Below are 21175 nucleotides of genomic sequence, written 5' to 3' on the forward strand. Positions count from 1 at the left end.
AAAATGCGGTTTATATATACAATGGATTATTATTCAGCTATAAAAAAGGAAATCCTGCCATTTGCAATAACACGGACCTTGATGGTGTTTCATGATAGGTGAAATAAGTCAGAGAAAGACAAATACTATAAGATATCACTTATATGTGGAATCTAAAAACAAAAAACCCGAGCTCATAGATACAGAGAACATATTGGTGGTTGCCAGAGGTGGGGGATTGAGAGGTGGATGAAATGGGTAAAGGTGATCAAAAGATACAAGCTTTCAGTTATGAGGTAAATAAGTCCTGGGGATGTATTACAGCATGGTGACTATAATTAACAATACTGTATTGTGTATTTGAAAGGTGCTAAGATTGTAGAGCTTAAATTTTCTCAGCAAAAGAAAAAAATATTTCTAACTGTGTCGAGATGGATGTTAACTAAACTTACTGTGTTGATCACTTTGCAGTGGACATGTATCAAATCACTATGCTGTACATTTAAAACGAATACTGTGTTCTATGTCAATAATTCCCCAGTTTTAAAAAGTCTGAGCCAAAAATAATTGAGCCAACGCAGGTAAATTGTGATCTAGACTAAGTCACAAATGTGGATTTAAATTTTTTGATTTTTATCCATGTAAACCATGCCTTGCCTGAACATTTTTCCTACAATGAATTTCTCTGTTCAGAATTTTCTATGGGTTTATGATATTGTAGAAAGAATTTTAAGATGTGAGCAGCTAACAGATACGTAAATATTAAATTAAACAATGTTTGGAGGGGGAGGGGGTTCTCTGTTTTCACTACAATAATATTAAGAGCGCTTAAAATAATAAACTGTGTTTTACTAAAAAAAAAAAAAAAAAAAAGTTCAGGGCTTCCCTGGTGGTGCAGTGGTTGAGAGTCCGCCTGCCGATGCAGGGGACACGGGTTCGTGCCCCGGTCTGGGAGGATCCCACATGCCGCAGAGCGGCTGGGCCCGTGAGCCATGGCCGCTGAGCCTGCGCGTCCGGAGCCTGTGCTCCGCAACGGGAGGGGCCACAACGGTGAGAGGGCTGCGTACCGGAAAAAAAAAAAAAAGTCCGAATTTGTAGCATTTGCTGATTTCCTCGATCTGATTTCCACCATGGCTCTTTGAAGCTACCAACATGTCACTGAACATGCGGGGTTGGGAAGATGCGTGTGCAGCACAACTTTATATCGTATTTCCACCATGCAGATAAAACAAATGTTAAGTAACCTCAACAGCATAGTTAACAGTAAAATGTAGTAACACGGTAAGCTGTAGATTTTGAGTCCTTATTACCTATTTAAAAATTTATATAATTGCGTGCTTCTATAATTTAATTTTAATAATGCCTCACAAAACTCCAGAAAATTAAACAGTCAGCTCTCAAGAGCCTGCAGCAGTTAGGAGGCTAGTGCAGGACAACCAGAGGCCGCCATGGGATGAAATGAAGTGGGACGGGGCTGGAGAAAAGGCCATGAAGTCAAGCGTTGTTAGGAAGACACAATCTTCAGAACTAAGTGGCTCTGAGGATGCAGGGGGATCAGGAAAGCAAGGTTGCTGAAGGTGGTTCCCAGGTTTGGGGGGCGCGGGGCGAGGTTAAGTGGAATGGGTGGTCCCATTAGCCAAGCCACGGATTTCTGCCGATATGGGGTAAAACGTGGTGACCTCATTCTCATCCACCCTTGTGTCTTCCACTGGGCCAAAGTGCTGGAAGGGAATTGCTGCTTAATGAATAGAGGAACGAATGCCCAGCTTACGCTGAGCACGTGTCCCAGCCTGAAAAGTTCTCAATGTGAACTGAATTAATGCCTTCTGAGGAGACAGACACCAACTGCTGCTTTGGAAAAAGAAAACTTTCCTATCAATTGCTAATTCCCATAAATTGCATAAAAATAGGTAAATAAGTAAAACTTTAACCTAAATCAGCTCTAAGGTAAGATAAAATCTTCTTGTGCTGAATTATTTTAAGTCTCCACGGTGAACAGAATATCTTTCAATAGTCTGAATGACACAAATCATACAAAAATATAACCTTTGGAATTTTAGTTAAATTTGGGGGGTGGGGAACTCCTCCTTCCCAAAGGCCAACATAGAGTCTCCTCCTTAAATCCTAGTTGTCTTAAACGTGTCAGAGATAAAGAGCTAACGTTAATTTTTAAGAAACAGCTCAGCTATGTCTGTTTACCGTTCATCAGCAAACCTATTTTACTTTTCTTAAGTCAAACGAATTTTTCTTCACGTTTAGGCCTCCCGTCCTGAGGCTCACCTGAGTGGGGCCTCGCCATCGGGGCAGCCTGTTACAGGTGAGCAGGCAGGAAAGGTTTCACACAGAGGGAAACGTGATTTCCGGCTCAGGACTTTGAGTGCCTTCCCCTCTGTTTTTCCCATTCTCTGCCTCCTAGCTGTCCCCACCACAGGTCAGGTGCCTTACAAATACCTACACCGTGGCGGAGAGAACAGGAGAAGAGACCAGCCGGGACAGAGGAATCCCACCCCCGTGCAGGGCAGACAACCCCAGGTCTGCTGCCCCACTAGCCACGAGCGGCAGAGCACGTGTGTCTACCTGAAACGAGGCAGCCTCCTTTCCCACGGGGCTCAGGGTAGGTACACGCGCCCAGAATGTTCTCAGTCAGTCCCCTCCCTTGTCGGCTAGGTGGCTCTCTCAGCTTCAGACGTGTGGGGTCTCATGAAGTTTGTCGTGCCCAGCTACAACAGCTGCCAGCAGCGCCAGGCCTGCGGTCGCCTCTCTCTCCTGTGAGCCGAGACTTTCTCACACATGTAATCGCATCGCTGAATTCTCAGCGTGTGGGCCTGTTCCCTGCTGGGACCTCCTAGTTGTCTTACGCTCAGACACCCCGCAGGTACTCCATTCCCATCTGCTCGGGGTTTGGCTGTTCAAACATGGTTTCTCAGGAAAAACTGTGGTTTTGCAATATCGGAGCCCTTTCTTTAAATAGCTCCGTGTAAATATGTACTAAAGCTAAATGGAAAAATGTTGTTTACTTAGTGGTTTCACCAAATCTATCAACAAATATTTGGGGCACCTACTGTGAGTAAGGTACATATGTACAAACTCAGTACCGCGGTAGTACACTGATTAGATAAAATACATCTCTAAACATGAACAGCCACTTTCAGTGCAAACTGAAGTCATGTTTTCAGTGGCAGTGTCCTTTTTCTCCCACTTCAGGAAGTCACACTTGGATATGCGCCCTGGGAGAACACAGCAAATACTCTTTGCAATGGCATGTGATATGTATATTGGCTATATACAGATGAAAACTCTACATGTCATAATAATTTGGGACTAGACAGAGCTGTATCTTTGATTTCTTATGCCTTCCAAAGGTTACTGTATTAGGGAATAAAAATTAGCTTTCAAAATATTTTCCTGTTATCTACTGGGTACACACAGTGGCCGGAAGTGAGAACTTACCCAAAGCAGCATAAGATTAACAGTGGAATGGACGATGCAGAAAAACAGTGTCACCGTCACCTTCACTGGTGGGGAGAGAGATGGCGGGCAGGCTTGGGGAGATTCTTGGAGGGAAAAGAAGCTGGACTGAGTCCTGAAGGACGAGGAAGCTGCAAAGGGTCTACATTATTCAAAAACATGCGACATAGATAATCTAGACAATAATCATTTTAAGATGACATATATTACGTATTTTGGGGGGAGAAATGGGCTAGACAATCTTCCCAACGACTCTGTAATTATGTGTACTTATGGGCAGGAGAAGCACATCTTTGAGCACATTTGGATCATTTGATATATTTTCCATGTAATGCAATATTAAGTAAAAGTGAGGATAAAATTGACACGCTAACAAAATCCAAGTTGAATTAGTTAGATGCTGAGGTTCTAGATAGACCAGAAACCTGCAGAATGTATTTTTAGGATGCAGAATTATAATGGTGTTAGAAATACAAAGTGGCATCAGTAATAAATGTATTGAGGCTACAGAAAAAATTCTCCCCACCTTGTTTCTATGGATACTTTTTATATGTTAACACAAGAAATAAAAAAACAAAACGAAACAAAACCCCCATGGGACACATCTCAAATATTGGGAATTTAGGATACACTGAAACTTGTTTTTATCACCAGGGATCAGCAATGAAAAGAAACCAGCAAGTGATTCTACCCATCTTTCTCTCCTGGTTGCCTGCAACAGCCATGCTCTTCCTGTTTTACCGAGAATGCAGTGGGATGAGGCTCTCTGAGCATTAAGGCCCCTATTCTGTGCACGCTGGGGGGAGGCCCCCAAATCATGAAGAGGGCTATCAGCCAAGCCACCTGCTGGGAAGGAAAAGATGAGGGGGAGCTGACCCTGGCAAACGTGGGGAGAGTCGAGGCCTAGGGGCAGCGAGGGGCGAGACTCACACAAGAGAAGGCCGGTCTGGGGCGGGACTGCAAGGGCCACGGGGGCAGTGGGTGGGAGGGCGTGGTGCCCAGAGCTCCCACTGTCCACCCGATAGCTCTAGAAAGTGACAGCTAACTTTCTGCTGTCAGCTGGAGAACTAATGGAAGGCGCCCCCCACACCTCCCTGAACAAAAATGGTCCCTGAACGTCTGCTTAAGCACCCATCACGGAAGAGGAAAGCACTCCTACGGGCCTGGGTTACAGCCTCCTCTCCTGGGAGGCTCAGTAAGTCTGCAACCGACTCACTGACAGAAGCTAGACTGTGTGTGTAGCTCTTTGAGCCCCTCTATTGCCTGCGAAAGGGTGCAAAGAGCTGGATTCGGGGTAAGATTTGGCCTGGAAGGCAAGGGCTAGACCCCCAACAGAAATAATGTGAGAGCCACAAATGCAAGCCACATACGTAATTTTAAGTATTCTAGTAGCTGCATTAAGGTGACAAGAAACAGGTGAAATTAATATTTTAAGTACAATATGTGCGAGATGTTATCATTTCAACATGTTATCAACATGAGACTGAGATGTTTTTAATAAGCTAATTTACATTCTTTTTCAGACTAAGTCTCTGAGATCTAGCACGTGGTTCACGCTTGGAGCACATCGCCATTTGTTGAGCCACATTTCCATCTGGGACGTGCAGGTCTAGGGCACAAGCTGGGCATGCCTGGGGCAGAGCTGGGGGTCCTCTGCGACACAACATTCTGAGCAGCCTGGGTCAGGGGCCTCATGCTCAGGAGGGGAAAGCTGGAGGGCCAGAAGTGAAAACAAGCATTCCTGACTATATTAAACCAGGAACAGCCTCTGCTCATGAACCAATATTCCAAATTCACATTATCAGGGTCTTGAAGTCATTCATCTTATCCAGTATCTCGTAAACTTCAGAGTGAATTAGAAGCACCTGGAAGGCTTATTAAACAGACTGCCCAGGACCACCCCCCAAATTTCTGATTCTGTAGTCTGGTTTTGTAATTCTAACAAATTCCTGGGGCCACTGCTGCTCCAGGGAACCACACTTGGAGAACCACTGATCTAGTCTAACCTCTGGCCAATGAGTGACCTCCCTAGACAGCTTTTCCCACTGAAAGCTCACGCTACTGCTATTTGATTACCTCCCATGGTGGTGAACTCACTACCTGATAAGGCTACAAACTTTGGTCAATTCTAATAATTCTTTCCTATATTGAGCCTAATCGGATCCCTTAAAACTTTCTACTGCTTTTGCCTTCAGGACCCAGTCCCTCCTTCTCTACTTGAAGCCTTCACAAAACTAAAGACCTGTTCCTTCCCCTTTCTTATTCCCTGACACTCTATGTCCTTGTATCTTGTTTTAGGCACTTCTGACAGGTTTTGTCTTAAGCATTATTATTACAGTAAAGTTCTATTTTCCCCTAATCTTTACAACAATTTCAAGATTAAATAGTTTACTATAAAACAAAATACAGTCATTCCTTGTTATTCATGGGGGATTGGTTCTAGGACCACCCTCCTAGTTGTCCTCTGCTCTCATGGATATCAAAATCCACGCACCCAAGTCCCTTGTACAAAATGGCATAGTAGTATGAACCCTAAAAAGCTTATCTCAGAGCAAAGTTTCATTACTGCAAATTTGGCCAACTCAGCCCCTATTTCTGCCTCTTCTATCCCCAAATAAGTTACAAGCGTGAAACTGCTTTTAAAGCAGTGACTTCCAAATGCCTGTCCCCATACTGATGTCAGGCTGTGACGACGCTTACGTAGGTTTTCACTGATAGAAACAAGGTTTCAACTAAGGCAAACTGATTCATGTTAAATAGCTATTCTTCATTCAGAGATTATGTCCTTCCTGTTTCTCAGGGCTGAAACAACCTTCCTGTCATGAGGGTGAGGTGGTGGTCAATGAAATTCCAAAGACAGGAACCCCTGTTGTCTAGCTCTGGAAAGCCCTGTGCAAAATCCAGGTCAGATTCGTCTCAGTCTGCTCTCAACCAGCTTTTGTCCTGGAACGCTGATTAGTCAGAAAGCAGACCACTTCCTCTGAGCCTGGCTATGACCTTCTCCTGCTATAGCCCCATTGACCAAGGGAATATTTTCGGGAGCTGCTCATTGGGTGGGCTGTGCTTCCTGACTTCACAAGAGAACGACTTCCTCTTACTGGACACGAGACATGTGCATCTCCCTGAGGCTTCTCCGTGGCCTGTGTGTCACCCCCCACCCCCCACCATGAGAACAGAGACCAGATGATACAGTACGATGGACACCACCAGCTGCAACCCCACACTCGCTCCAGGGCTCCAAGCCTGCCACTGGCTGCTGGCTTTTGAGAGTGCTGTGCTCCCCATATTCTAATGGCCAAGGCTTGGAGAAGTGAGAATGGGGGCCGTACTGCAACTGGGCTGGGGATGGGCACTATGGGGGTGGCAGTGGGGAGATCCCCTCTCCTTGGACCAGGCCAGCTTAGGAGGAGCTGGTTTAAAGCTGGGATCCTGGAAGCCTCCTTCCCCTGTGTGAGTCCAACTCCTGGACCGTGCTTGCAGATGTCTGAAATTCGAGTTTCAGCCATGCATTTGGATTTCGACCTGGACCTCATGAAAAGGCAAAGCCTCAGGGGAACTAAGTTCTCACACTGGTATAAAGGGGTTGTGACAGGCTCTGAACCAGGGTGCGGGGGATGCCAGGAAGGCAAAGGGTGTTCAAAGAAGTATGTGCATGCATGGAGGCGGGGGAGGCCTTCCAGAGGGCGGGGCAGCTGGTCTCTGACCTAAGAAAGTGGGAAATTCAAGAAAGAAAATTATCTTTTAGAAATGAGGTTGGCAATTTTTTCTGTAAAGGGCCAGAGTACATATTTTAGGCTTTGCTGGCCCCATGGTCTCTGTTGTACCTGCTCAACCCTGCTGTTGTAGAATGAAAGCAGCCTCAGGTGCTACGTAAAAAAGAATGTGGCTGTGAGCCAATAAAACTTTATTTACAAAAACAGACCACATTTGGCCTGTAGGTTGTAGCTTGTTGCCCTTTGTCCTAGATGACACCTAAAAAAATCCTCGCCAGCCTCCTTCAGTCCTGCTTTCTGTGCTTCTGCAGCACCTGTTTCACACCTCCCAACACTGTGCTCTAGAAATGTGTCCTGTTTATTTGTCTGTGGCCCCATAGCTTCTGGGGCAGAGACTTCGTGTCCCTGGCGCCAGCACAGAACAGGTGTTTAATGCATATCTGGGGAGAAAATGTGTGAGTGCTGCAGGGGGTGACAGTGTTTACAGCAGACTAACCTCGCAGGGCATTTCCAGCCTTTTGGCAAAAAGCTACAGGGTTCACATAGGAAAAAAGATCTTTGCTGATGAAAAGCACCACCAGCAGACAGCAGCCTGGCTTCCAATTTCATTCCTTGTTAAAATGCAAACCCATGGGTGGATTTTGACTTCAGGGCTAAACCCCAAAGCCGCGCCACTACAACCACCTGCAGACGGGCTGCTCCCACCCTCTAGGGAGCGCTTCCCATCACAGACCCATCACCATTCACTTCAGCCTCCTTTAATGAGAAGGAAAAACAGTGTGTCTGGCCAGAGATATAAAAATTCTTTGTTATTGGAAAATCTAAGTGTCTCTCTAGGCCAGTGCAGCACGATTAGGTGACGTCAATGGCTCAGGATATCTGAGCCCTGCATTTCCACCCTTCTCAGAACAGCAGCTAATTTACGGCAATAAAGACATTTCTATTTAGAGCCCCAGAAAAGAGGAGGTGGCCCCTCTTCTTCTGCATCCCTGAGTCCTGTGCTAAGGACTTGCCCGCTCTCCCTGTGAAGCAGGAAGAGTGTACAGGTGGCAGGAGGCCAGGACCGAGACATTCAAGTCCACTCCAGCTCACCAACAGCTTGAGGGCCTACTACGCACCAGGCAGCATGGGCACACAAAGACAAGCACAGCCCAGGGACCCTGCTGGAGAGGAGAGGGCAGTGAGGCCCACAAGTAGCCATCACGATGGTGGGTGTGATACACAGCAAAGAAGGTACTTTGGAGGCTCGAGGAGGGAGATGGAACTTGATGTTTCTTGGGCTGGACCATGGAGGGCTGCTAGAATTTGGGCACATGGAGCTGCAGGGAAATGGTGACAGGAGACGGGGTCCATTCACTAAACAGCAAAGCGGGGCAGGAGAAGGAGGAAGGCTAGGCTGGTGGGGGAGGCTCTGCTTGGTTTTGGACGTGGACTATACTCGACTCATTTCTGGATGGGCGTGAACAAGCCCAAGTGGGCCTGGGTCCTGCATTGTGGCTTCACAGCTCATAGCAGTTGGTTTGCACTGCTTGGGTTCACTAGTTTGTCTCTAAAAAGCCATCAGAATGTCATGTGATTCTCCCGCTACCCATGCCACCTCTCACATGGACTTCATTCTTCCTCCTGTGATGTCTAAACTTTGCTGTTGGGAGAATTTTTTTCCTGTGAAAGTCAGTTCCCCTCCTTTCCCAGAGGTCTCCAAGGACTTGCCTCTCTGCATGAGTTTATGTTATTAAGTGAAAATTTCCTGATTCCAGACGAAACACTCAGTGCTGAAGGAGGCGTTTTATGTTGAACTAAATCTTACAAAAAAGTACATGATTCCTTTTGCTATTGTAGAATATTTTTCCAATATTCTTAAGAAAGAAGAACAAAGCTGGAGGTATCACACTCCCCAATTTCAAACTATGTTACAAATCTATAGTAATCAAGACAGTATGGTATTGGCATAAAAACAGACACATATTTATCTGCATAGATAGTTCAATGTATCTAATGATGTAGATCAATAGAGAGTCCAGACATAAACTCACATATATATGGTCAATTAATTTATGACAAAGGAGCCAAGAATATGTAAGGTGGAAAGAATAGTTTCTTCAGTAAATGGTGTTGGATTAAATAGCTACATGGAGGGTTTCCCTGGTGGTGCAGTGGTTGGGAGTCCACCTACCAATGCAGAGGACACAGGTTCCATCCTTGGTCCGGGAAGATCCCACATGCCGCAGAGCAACTAAGCCCGTGTGCCACAACTACTGATCCTGCACTCTAGAGCCTGCAAGTCACAACTACTGAGCCCACGGGCCACAACTACTGAAGCCTGCACGCCTAGAGCCCGTGCTCCACAACAAGAGAAGCCACCGCAATGAGAAGCCCGCGCACCACAACAAAGAGTAGCCCCCACTCGCCGCAACTACCGCAACTAGAGAAAGCCCGTGTGCAGCAACGAAGACCTGATGTAGCCAAAAATAAATAAATTTTAAAAAAATAGCCACATGGAAAAGAATGAAACTGGATCACTATCTTACACTATACACAAAAATCTACTCAAAATGGATTAAAGTCTTGAACTTAAAATCTGAAATCATGAAATTCCTAGAAGAAACCATAGGGGATAAGCTCCTTGATGTTGGTCTTGCAGTGATTTTCTGACACCAAAAGCAAAGGCAATGAAACCAAATATAAACAACTGGGACTACATAAAACTAAAATGCTTTGCATAGCAAAGAAAACCACCAACAAAATGAAAGGATATCCTACCAAATAGGAGAAAATATTTGCATATCATATGTCTGATAAGGGAGTTAGCATCTAAAAAAATACAAAGAACTCATACAACTCAACAGCAAAAAAACAAACACAATAAAAAAATGGGTGGAGGATCTAAATAGATAGTTTTCTAAAGAAGACAAACAGATGGCCAACAGGTATACATATAGGTGTTCAACATCACTAGTTTTCAGGGAAATACAAATCAAAACCACAGTGAGATATAAACTCACACCTGTTAACATGGCTATTACCAAAAAGTAAAAAAAATAACAAGTGTTGTCAAGGATGTAGACAAAAGGGAACCCTTGTGCACTGTTGGTGGGAATGTAAACTGGTGCAGCCACTATGGGAAACAGCATGGAAGTTCTTCAAAAAGTTAAAAATGGAACTACCATATGATCCAGAAATTCCACTTTGGGGTATTTATCGAAAGGAAATAAAATCACTAACTCTAAAATATATATGCAACCCCATACTCACTGCAGCATTATTTACAATAGCCAAGACATGGAAACAACCATGGATGGTTGAATGGATAAAGAAAATGTGGTATATACACATACAATGAAATATTATTTAGCCATAAGAAAGAAGGAAATCTTGCCATTTGCAACAACATGGATGGCCCTTGAGGACATTACGGTAAGTGAAATAAATCAGATAGAGAAAGGCAAATACCATATGTTATCACTAATATGTGGAATCTAAAAAAACCCTCAAACTCATACACACAGACAACAGATCGGTGGTTGCCAGAGGTGGGGGTGGGGGGGTTAGGCAAAAGGGATGCAGGAGACTTCCCTGGTGGTGCAGTGGTTAAGAATCCGCTTGCCAACGCAGGGGACACGGGTTCGAGCCCTGGTCCGGGAAGATCCCACATGCCATGGAGCAACTAAGCCCGTGCGCCACAACTGCTAAGCCTGCGCTCTAGAGCCTGCGAGCCACAACTACTGAAGCCCGCATGCTTAGAGCCCATGCTCTGCAACAAGAGAAGCCACCACAATGAGAAACCCACGCACCGCAACAAAGAGTAGCCCCCGCTCGCCACGACTACAGAAAGCCCGCGCACAGCAACAAAGACCCAAGGCAGCCAAAAATAAATAAATAAATTAATTAATTAATTTTAAAAACGGGATGCAGGAGGTCAAAAAGTACAAACTTCCAGTTATAATGAATAAGTCCTGAGGATGTACTGTACAGCATGGACTATAGTCAATAATGCTATGCTGCATATTTGAAATTTGCTAAGAGTAGATATTAAAAGTTCTCGAAAAAAAATTTGTAACTACATATGGTGATGGATGTTAACTAGACTTACCGTGGTGATCATTTCACAGTCTATACAAATACTGAGTCATTATTTTTTAAAAAAGCAGATGGACATGGATACCTTCGATGGGCTGAGGCACCAGCTGGAAGCTCACTGCACTGAGTCTCCTCCCCTCTGGAGCTGCCTTCTCACTGGGAGGAGCCCAGGCATCTTGGGTCTGCCATGCCCCAGCTTACTTCCTTGCCTGGCCAGGCTTCCTCCTGATCCCACACCACTTCCCAAGCCTCTGACATGTTACACTAAAATGGATTATGCCCTGAAGCCCTTCATGTCCCTGAGAGACACTGTCCCTTCTTTTAAAATCTTCATCTAAGTCAAAGGCCATGTTTGATATTCAAAAATAGATCACTGGAGGTACACACACACACACACACACACACACACACACACACAATGGAATACTACTCAGCCATAAGAAAGAATGACATTTTGCCATTTGCAACAACATGGATGGACTTGGAGGGTATCATGCTCAGTGAAATAAGTCAGACAGAGAAAGACTCTATGATATCACTTATATGTGGAATCTAAAAAATAAAACAAATGAATGAACAAAAAAGAAACAGATTCAGATATAGAGAACTAGTGGTTACCAGAGGGGAGAGGGAAAGGGGGAGAGGAAAAATTGGGTAGGGAATTAAGAGGTGTAAACTACTATGTCTAAAATGAATAAGCTACACAGATATATAGTATAACACAGGGAATATAGACAATATTTTATAATAACTATAAATGGACTATAACCTTTAAAAATTGCGAATAACTATGTCGCACTTCTGAAACATATAATATAGCACATCAATAATACCTAAATAAAATAAATAGATTTGTATTAAAAATAGATCATTGGTAATTATGTTTGTTGAATACTTTTTAATCAACAAACTTTACAGCATGAAGTGACAATACACACAATCCAGTACTAAAGTATAAACCAAAAAGAAAAAATATCACAGATCCTTTTTGACCCACCTCCTAGAGAAATGGAAATAAAAATAAACAAATGGGACCTAATGAAACTTAAAAGCTTTTGCACAGCAAAGGAAACCATAAACAAGATGAAAAGACAACCCTCAGAATGGGAGAAAACATTTGCAAACGAATCAACGGACAAAGGATTAATCTCCAAAATATATAAGCAGCTCATGCAGCTCAATATCAAAAAGACAAACAACCCAATCCAAAAATGGGCAGAAGACCTAAACAGACATTTCTCCAAAGAAGATATACAGATTGCCAACAAACACATGAAAGGATGCTCAACATCACTAATCATTAGAGAAATGCAAATCATAACTACAATGAGGTATCACCTCACACTGGTCAGAATGGCCATCATCAAAAAATCTACAAATAATAAATGCTGGAGAAGGTGTGGAGAAAAGGGAACCCTCTTGCACTATTGGTGGGAATGTAAATTGATACAGCCACTATGGAGAACAGTATGGAGGTTCCTTAAAAAACTAAAAATAGAACTACCATGTGACCCAGCAATCCCACTACTGGGCATATATCCCGAGAAAACCATAATTCAAAGAGTCATGTACCACAATGTTAACTGAGGCACTATTTACAATAGCCAGGAAATGGAAGCAACCTAAGTGTCCATCGACAGATGAATGGATAAAGGAGATGTGGCACATATATACAATGAAATATTATTCAGCCTTAAAAAGAAACGAAATTGAGTTATTTGTAGTGAGGTGGTTGGACCTAGAGTCTGTCACACAGAGTGAAGTAAGTCAGAAAGAGAAAAACAAATACTGTATGCTAACACACATATATGGAATCTAAAAAAAAAAAGGTTCTGATGAACCTAGGTGCAGGATTGGAATAAAGACACAGACGTAGATAATGGACTTGAGGACATGGGGAGGGGGAAGGGGAATCTGGGATGAAGTGAGAGAGTAGCATTGACATATATACACTACCAAATGTAAAATAGATAGCTAGTGGGAAGCTGCTGCAGAGCACAGGGAGATCAGCTTTGTGACCACCTAGAGGGGTGGGATAGGGAGGGTGGGAGGGAGACGCAAGAGAGAGGGGATATGGAGATATATGTATACATTTAGCTGATTCACTTTGTTATACAGCAGAAACTAACAACATTGTAAAGCAATTATACTCCAATAAGGATGTGAAAAAAAAAAAAGAAAAATATCAATACCGTTGTTCTCTGTGATAAAACTACCTAAAAAAGTTCTTAAATACGGCAACTTACTAAAATTCTGTTACTTCAGAAAACACTCAAATATATTGTTCTACATGACATAATGGTTTAAAAAAATCATAGTACTAATTATAAATGATTTTTGTTTTTGACATGAATTTATAGGGGTGAAATGCTCAAATGCACATATAATTTTCACTTAAGAAATTAAGGTAGCAAATTAGAACATTTTTTATTTGGAGGAAAAATTTTATGCTCTCATAAAATATATTGGTCCTGAGCTGCACAGTCACAAGCTAAATCATAACTGACATGCGTTACTAATAAAGTGTATAGGCTCGCTGGGGAATTTTTTCTTTTACTATTTGTCTAAGGGCCTAATTTTGCCATAAAGTTTCTTAATTGGCAACTACAGTAAGATACGGAGAAAGACAAGTAGAGAACCGTGGTGAGAATGTAACGAATGCATGGTCAAGCCGACAGAGTAAATGAAGCAAACTCAATACCATACCTGCTTATTTTTGTCAGTGGTACAACACAGTTTCTTGAGGGAGACAAAATGCCTAATTTTCCTAATAACATAAATAATCAGTTATTAGTGAGTCAGATATGAGATGATTCAACAAATTAGCAAATGAAAACGTCAACAGAATCTTCTTCAAGTAAAACTCCAGGGTCCATTCTAGGGCAGATTTTAAATTCTGACAAAACACAGTCTATAAAAGATGCATTTTTTTTTTCACACACAGCCCACACATGCCTTCAGAAACTGGGCTTCCCTTTTAATCACAGCTGGCTCAGAAACACTTTCCGAATGGGTACTTCATTTTCTAACCAGCTCCTGAGGCCTGGCTCCTAGATAGCATCAGTAACAGGATGAAACGCTACTCCAGACTTTAAGTTAAAATGGGATTTAATTCTGCCGACACTCATACTTTTATAGCTTATATAGAAGGCAAAGACTCATTTGGACAATGACCAAAGTTCATGGTTGTTGTTTTTACATTTAATATTCCACATTCTTTCACAGCCCGTTCATCATAAATGATGGCATTTTTCAGGCACAGAAAAACCCTCTTGTTTTAAGATCATGGACAGAATCCCCAAACAGCCTGTGGTGTTGCTCATTACCACAAGGACACCAGGGAAAGACAACAGGTGCCTTAGTCCTGCACAACGATCAGCTCAAGGTAGATTTTCTACTGAGTGAAGCTAGAATTACAGAGGACTATGTTAGATTTTATAGTAATGAATCTCTTCTCTCTGTGTCTCTGCTTCTGTCTCTCTGTCTCTGTCTGTCTTCCTCTTTGGTTCAGTTTTCTCTGGAGGACTCTGAAGAGTCCTGGTTATTCTGTAGTGAGCATCACTAAATAGGAAGAGGTAAAATTTTCCTACTTTTAGTTAAGAATTTCCTTTGACAGCTCACTGGGGGAAAATATTGGGGGAAAAAATAACACTGTCTCTGGGCTCTAGAACTTCTTGCTCTTATCTGTCACATCAGAAAAATCAGAAAAACTCATTCTGACAGAAATAACCAAACAATAACTCGGTCTCCTGCACCTTGTTACCTAATAATTCTGGTCACACACACACACAGTGAATCTTAGCTTGAGAAGACGGTCTAAGGATGATGGTTGGAAACAATAATGTGATGGCCATCGTGGCCTCAGAGCTCTGACCGCTGGTGGAAATGGCCACACGGAAGCCTGTGCGCTCAGGAGGGATCTGGGGGCCTCTCTCTGTGCGCTCGAAACCCCTGGTCAGGGCTACCAGCGTCCCCACCATGCGGAGTGAAGCAAAGTAGCAGGAAACATGAGACAGTGGATTCTGAACGGAGGGGGAACAATTTTGAAACTAACAAATAAGTAAAATTGGAGCAGAAACAACCTACGCTTTGCTGACTACAGAACGTTTTCTAGCCACACAATAAGAGTCACAGACAGGGCTGTCTTTGCTGGTTATTCGCACCATAACTGCTCCTTTTCTATTTCCAAAACATCACCCAACAGCGTGTGTCCCTTGTGAACCTGTACCATGACGCTGGCTGGTTGACCTTCAGGCTTGTTTACGAAGGCTCCTCAGTGATGTACTGTTAGGGGGTCCTGTCTGGCTCCATAAACCTTCTCACAAAATGTAACTGGGAGAAGGAAATGGAATCGAGCATTTTCCTTATCTCTCTGCAAATGAACAGGCTCCTCCGGTAACCTGAGATTCACATGGAATCAGATGTCTCAGCTTCTGGTCAGACACCTTTTTCTCCTAACCATGACCCCCAGGGTTCTGTCTTCCTTGTGGAACAAGCCCCGAGGACTGGAGAGAATCATCACAGAGCCGGTGCCTCAAGGACAGAAGCTCGGCTCCCAGGTGGGGCTGAGGCAGCGAGCCCTGCTGTTCTGTGGTCTTTGTGATGACAGGGAAAGGCCTAGAAACTGAGCTCCTTGCGGCGTGGGGACAGTGGACCCACAGACCATCAGGCGGAAGTGGACAGTCGGGGCGATGCTTCATAAAGCCCACAAGCATAAGAAGAGCCTGTGTTGTTTTGGGGCTGCTGCCGGCCACACGGAGGTGTCCTCGGCAGGTACTACGTACAGACCCAATCCTACTATTTGTGGGTCTAACACACTTGCATTTCCATATACAAACCCAACGCCCACAGGGGCCCCTCAAAACAATAGAGTTTAAGAGTTGGCGCTCACCCTCCTTGGCCAATCACCGGAGTGATCTTCACATGCTGTTGGATGCTGTCGCCGGATTTCCGTCTGGCATAGTAAACCCCCTGCCACTCCTACATAAAGAGAGCTCTTAAAATCCTTCCGTCCAGGCATTCGGTGGCTCCTACAGAGGGTCTCATCAAGGTCAGCCATGAAGTTCCCACATGCTTTTGTTACATTCCACAAAATACCGCTCCAGAGTTGCACCCACCACGACAGTGACTACGTAAGGCTCATCGTCACAGTGCACGGAGCCCACCAGAGCAATGAGCCCACCACCAGGGGCTGCCCCTCCTGGTTCTGGGACACTTGAGCAGTGGATGCTATTCCTGCTCTCAGCCCTGTGGGTGTAGGGGCACCAGGTCAAGGGGTTCTTCTGAGGTCTTTCTCGAGATCTTTACAGCAACCTGTGAGCTTGATATTATCACCCTTCATTTGCAGATAGGTAAACAGAGGCTCAGAGATGCTGACTAATGTGCCCACGTGAGAAAGTGAAAAATGTGGTTATAAATTTATCTCTTAACTTTCCTTGAAGCCCATCATCCTTCTACTATCCTATCGGGCCTCCAGCCAAGCCTTCTCTGGGCTTAATCTGGCTCCTGGCAGTTTCCATGGATGGGGAGTGTGAAGGGGAGTGTGAAGACTTGCTGTGGCCCGACCCTGAGGAACCGGCTAGGATAAAGAGCCCGGTGACCTCAAGGGGCGGCCTGTGGCACCTCCACTATTTCTGGGAGGAAGCGGTTGAATTAGACCTGAGACTCTTTGCAGCCTATTTCTGCCTGCACACTCACACAGGATGGCTAACTGGTATGCATGTTGGGGTCACTAGATGTGTGGCAGTACTCTCCAGGCAGATTTTTTGGAGGACTTGACAATGTCCTGTTTCCTTTTCAGTCTCACTGCCCGAATGTTCTTTTCTTTGACTAATTTTGGCCATGATATATAAGCCAAACATTTTATTTCTATAAAATGGTCCACCATTAAATAAATACAATGCTTATCTAACTACTTCACATCAGAGAAAGCATCTGAATGATGAAAAGAAAGGCAGTTCCAGCTATGAGAGCAATGCTCCTCTGGGAAGGAAGGCTTGTGGAGAGATGCCCACTGCACCTGCACCACTGCCTTCATCTGCTGGGATGCAGTGGAGGTCGCTGGACAAACTGAACTGTGATGGGTAAAGAGAGCAGAAAAAGGAAAACTGACCGAAAACTGGGCCTGTAAGACACGTAAATACTGATACTAAACGCTCTTGGTCCCCCAAACACTGGATAAACTAAAAAATATAGAACAGCTCTCCTCAGAGATAGGTATGAAATTCCAGCCATGACAGGTGAGACTCATTCATGTGAAGGAAGAACTTTCCTTACACAAGATCACCAGATTCTATACCATCGGGATAAGCACGAGGTTCGCTTGCTATCCAAAATCAACTCAAAAGTTAACTCATCTTGCAAACATAAAGGATTTTTCACTTAATTGCAACGTTATTAAAGAAGCCAACGTTAAAGACGTGACATAAAAACTCACAGAAGAAAAAATGCATTGGGGAAGGGTTTGTGGACTGCTTTGGTTTCACCCACCTTGCCCTTCTCTATTTTTTTTTTTTTTTTTTTTTTTACCTTGCCCTTCTTGATGCAGGTGTTGATGGTGTCAAGAAGGTCCGCCCGGTTCTTGTCACTTTTGGGCAGCTCGGCGAGTTCTTTCCCCAGGAGCTCACCTTTGTGGTAGCCCATCATCCTTTCGAAGGCTGGGTTGACATACTGTGAACGGGAAGCGGTTAAAGGTCAGGGCAGGGTGCTGTGTGCCTCGCAGGAACGCTTGTTGGGACACAGAGGAAACGTGCCCTGGGCGAGCGCTCTCCGATGGGGGTGCTGACCCGACCCCCCAGCCCCAAATGCCCCCGGAATAGGTGCTTCCCTCCTGAGCAGCAATGCGTTCATTCAACTGCCATCCCAGCACCCCGGGCCCTCTGGGAAATCGGAAGACATTCTTCAGCAGAAAAAGAGCAAGAAGCTTTTATCTGCTAGTGCCAGCCTCCAGTGGGCCTTATTCATCACCTACCACCCATGAAATAAGAAAAAACTCTGAAAAAAAGAATAAAAATTAACTAGAACTCCATTCAACAGATTGTGGCTTCTATTAGTCACCTCTCTACAAAGAAGCAATTCGATCTCTCGCATCTAGATATTATTAATAGATAATTGCCACTGTCTATTAACCAATGCTCTAGCTTGGGGCCGCTTCTAGTCTAACTGAAGAATAAATTAAGTTAAAAGCCTTGGGCAGCGGCTTCCCTGGTGGTGCAGTGGTTGAGAGTCCGCCTGCCGATGCAGGGGACACGGGTTCGTGCCCCAGTCTGGGAAGATCCCACATGCCGCGGAGCGGCTGGGTCCGTGAGCCATGGCCGCTGAGCCTGCGCGTCCAGAGCCTGTGCTCCGCAATGGGAGAGGCCACAACAGTGAGAGGCCTGCGTACCGCAAAAACCTCCCCGCCCCGGCCCCCCAGCTTGGTACATGCTGGGACCAGCAGACTCAGAGTTTTCTTTCCAAAATTCTGCCCAGGGCCCTGGAATTTAGAGCTATCACCTTGGCTGGTTCCTGGCTGCTATCCCCACCCTCCAATTTCTTCTCAAAGAACAGAGTCACCAGATGAGCAGCTGAGTGGAGGGGACAAGTGACGATGAATATGGGGAAAACATGAGCGCACTGTATCTAGGTCACAGATTTCTTTGGGCATAATTGATATCCATCTGCCGTTTCAGAAACGGTCTTGCAAACTGTAATCACTCTTGCCCTCCACGGGGATGACAGCAGTGAGGAACTGAGTGATGCAGCGACATCTGGGGAGCTACTCTCTGGCGAACACAGCTGCTGCTAGTACAATTACCCCTGGGAAGTGGACGAGTCGGGAAGTTGCTCTGGGGCCCTTGGCACCAGGCCTTATGGAGGTCGCTGAAGAGGAGGAGGCGGTGACACTGTCTTCACTGATCTCCTACCACTTCACGTGGTGGTCACTGTCCTCCCTGGGCTGGGCAGCAGGACCCCTGCTCACCAGTTCAGCCCCACAGCGCCCCGGCCCAGCCCTGCACGCAGCTGAGCAGTGCGTGCTTGTCTCCCACGTGTGGGCATCCGCCCAGTTGCTCTCTGCTTAGAAAGCCCTTCCCCATCTGCTGGTCACGTCAACTCCAATTTTTCCCTCCCCTCCTCCAGCAAGCTGTCCTTGAGCCCCTGCCCAGTCTGAGTTTGTGCCACTCCTACAACTCCCACTCTCTCCTGTGCAGGCTTCTGGTGGCTTATTACACTGAATCTATATTTTTCTCTCTCTCTCTCCCCCACGAGACATGAAAATCCTCAAGGGCAAAGGCTACTTTGGATTTTCTTTGGATACTCAGAACTGTTTAGTAAATATCTGAGGAATGGATAACTTGAGAATGTATTATTTTCCTTATTTGTTGGCTAAATTCTCATACATTTTCACATGTGTTTATTCTGCTTTTGCTACTAGGTTGCAAATATGGGTAGAAATCATAGCTCTACTTTCATGCCAGGTGACCTCACAATGCAGCAGATACTCCAGGACATGGATTATGGAGCCAAGGCACCCAAGTTCAAATCCTGGCTCTGCCCATTACTAGCTACATGACTTGTGGGCAGGTTGCTTACCTTCCCTGGTCCTCAATTTCCTCATGTGTAAAATGACTACGACAGTGGTACCTGGTTCATAGAATTGTTTTAACAAATAAATGAGTATGTATAAAATGTTTAGTACTGGGACTTCCCTGGTGGCACAGTGGTTAAGAATCCACCTGCCGGGAGACCATCAAGATGGCAGAAGAGTAAGACGTGGAGATCACCTTCCTCCCCACAGATACATCAGATATATCTACATGTGGAACAACTCCTACAGAACACCTACTGAACGCTGGCAGAAGACCTCAGACCTCCCAAAAGGCAAGAAACTCCCCACGTACCTGGGTAGGGCAAAAGAAAAAAGAAAAAACAGAGGCAAAAGAATAGGGATGGGACCTGCACCAGTGGGAGGAAGCTGTGAAGGAAAGGTTTCCACACACTAGGAAGCCCCTTCACTGGTGGAGACAGGGAGCGGCGGGCGGGGGGGGGGAAGCTTCGGAGCCACAGAGGGGAGCACAGCAACAGGGGTGCAGAGGGCAAAGCTGAGAGATTCCCACACAGAGGATCGGTGCCGACCAGCACTCACCAGCCCAAGAGGCTTGTCTGCTCAGCCACTGGGGAGGGCGGAGGCGGGGAGCTGAGGCTTTTAAGTTTCATTAGATCCCATTTGTTTATTTTTGTTTTTATTTCCATTACTCTAGGAGGTGGATCAAAAAAGATCTTGCTGTGATTCATGTCAAAGAGTGTTCTGCCCATGTTTTCCTTTAAGAGTTTTATAGTGTCCAGTCTTACATTTAGGTCTCGAATCCATTTTGAGTTTATTTTTGTGTATGGTGTTAGGGAGTGTTCTAATTGCATTCTTTTACATGTAGCTGTCCAGTTTTCCCAGCACCACTTATGGAAGAGACTATGTTTTATCCATTGTATACCCTTGCCTCCTTTCTCATACAATAGTTGACCATAGGTGCGTGGGTTTATCTCTGGGATTTCTATCTTGCTCTATTCATCTATGTTTCTGTTTTTGTGCCAGTACCATACTGTCTTGATTACTCTGTAGTAATAGTCTGAAGTCAGGGAATCTGATTCTTCCAGCTCCGTTTTTCTCCCTCAAGACTGCTTTGGCTATTCGGGGTCTTCTGTGTCTCCATACAAATTTTAAGGCTTTTTGTTCTAGTTCCATAAAAAATGCCATTGGTAATTTGATAGGGATTGCATTGAATCTGTAGATTGCTTTGTGTAGTTTAGTCATTTTCACAATATTGATTCTTCCAATCCAAGAACGTGGTATATCTCTCCATCTTGTGGTATCATCTTTAATTTCTTTCATCAGTGTCTTATACTTTTCTGCATACAGGACTTTTGTCTCCCTAGGTAGGTTTATTCCTAGGTATTTTATTCCT

General features: G+C 44.7%; 1 protein-coding gene across 12 annotated transcripts in view; it reads right to left on the reverse strand.

Annotated features, from left to right (window-relative positions):
• PDE8B (phosphodiesterase 8B) overlaps positions 1–21175 on the reverse strand; it is a 379854-nt gene that overhangs the window by 79142 nt on the left and 279537 nt on the right. For all 12 annotated transcript variants that reach the window (XM_060009266.1, XM_060009269.2, XM_060009271.2 and 9 more), the window contains 3 exons: positions 17766–17906; positions 16129–16217; positions 13944–14004 (listed from right to left, as the gene is read on the reverse strand). In XM_060009266.1, coding sequence (XP_059865249.1) covers positions 13944–14004; positions 16129–16217; positions 17766–17906 — 291 coding nt within the window. The remainder of the gene's footprint in view (positions 1–13943; positions 14005–16128; positions 16218–17765; positions 17907–21175) is intronic.

Source organism: Delphinus delphis, chromosome 3 (assembly GCF_949987515.2).
Source record: "Delphinus delphis chromosome 3, mDelDel1.2, whole genome shotgun sequence".
Classification (NCBI taxonomy): Eukaryota; Metazoa; Chordata; class Mammalia; order Artiodactyla; family Delphinidae; genus Delphinus; species Delphinus delphis.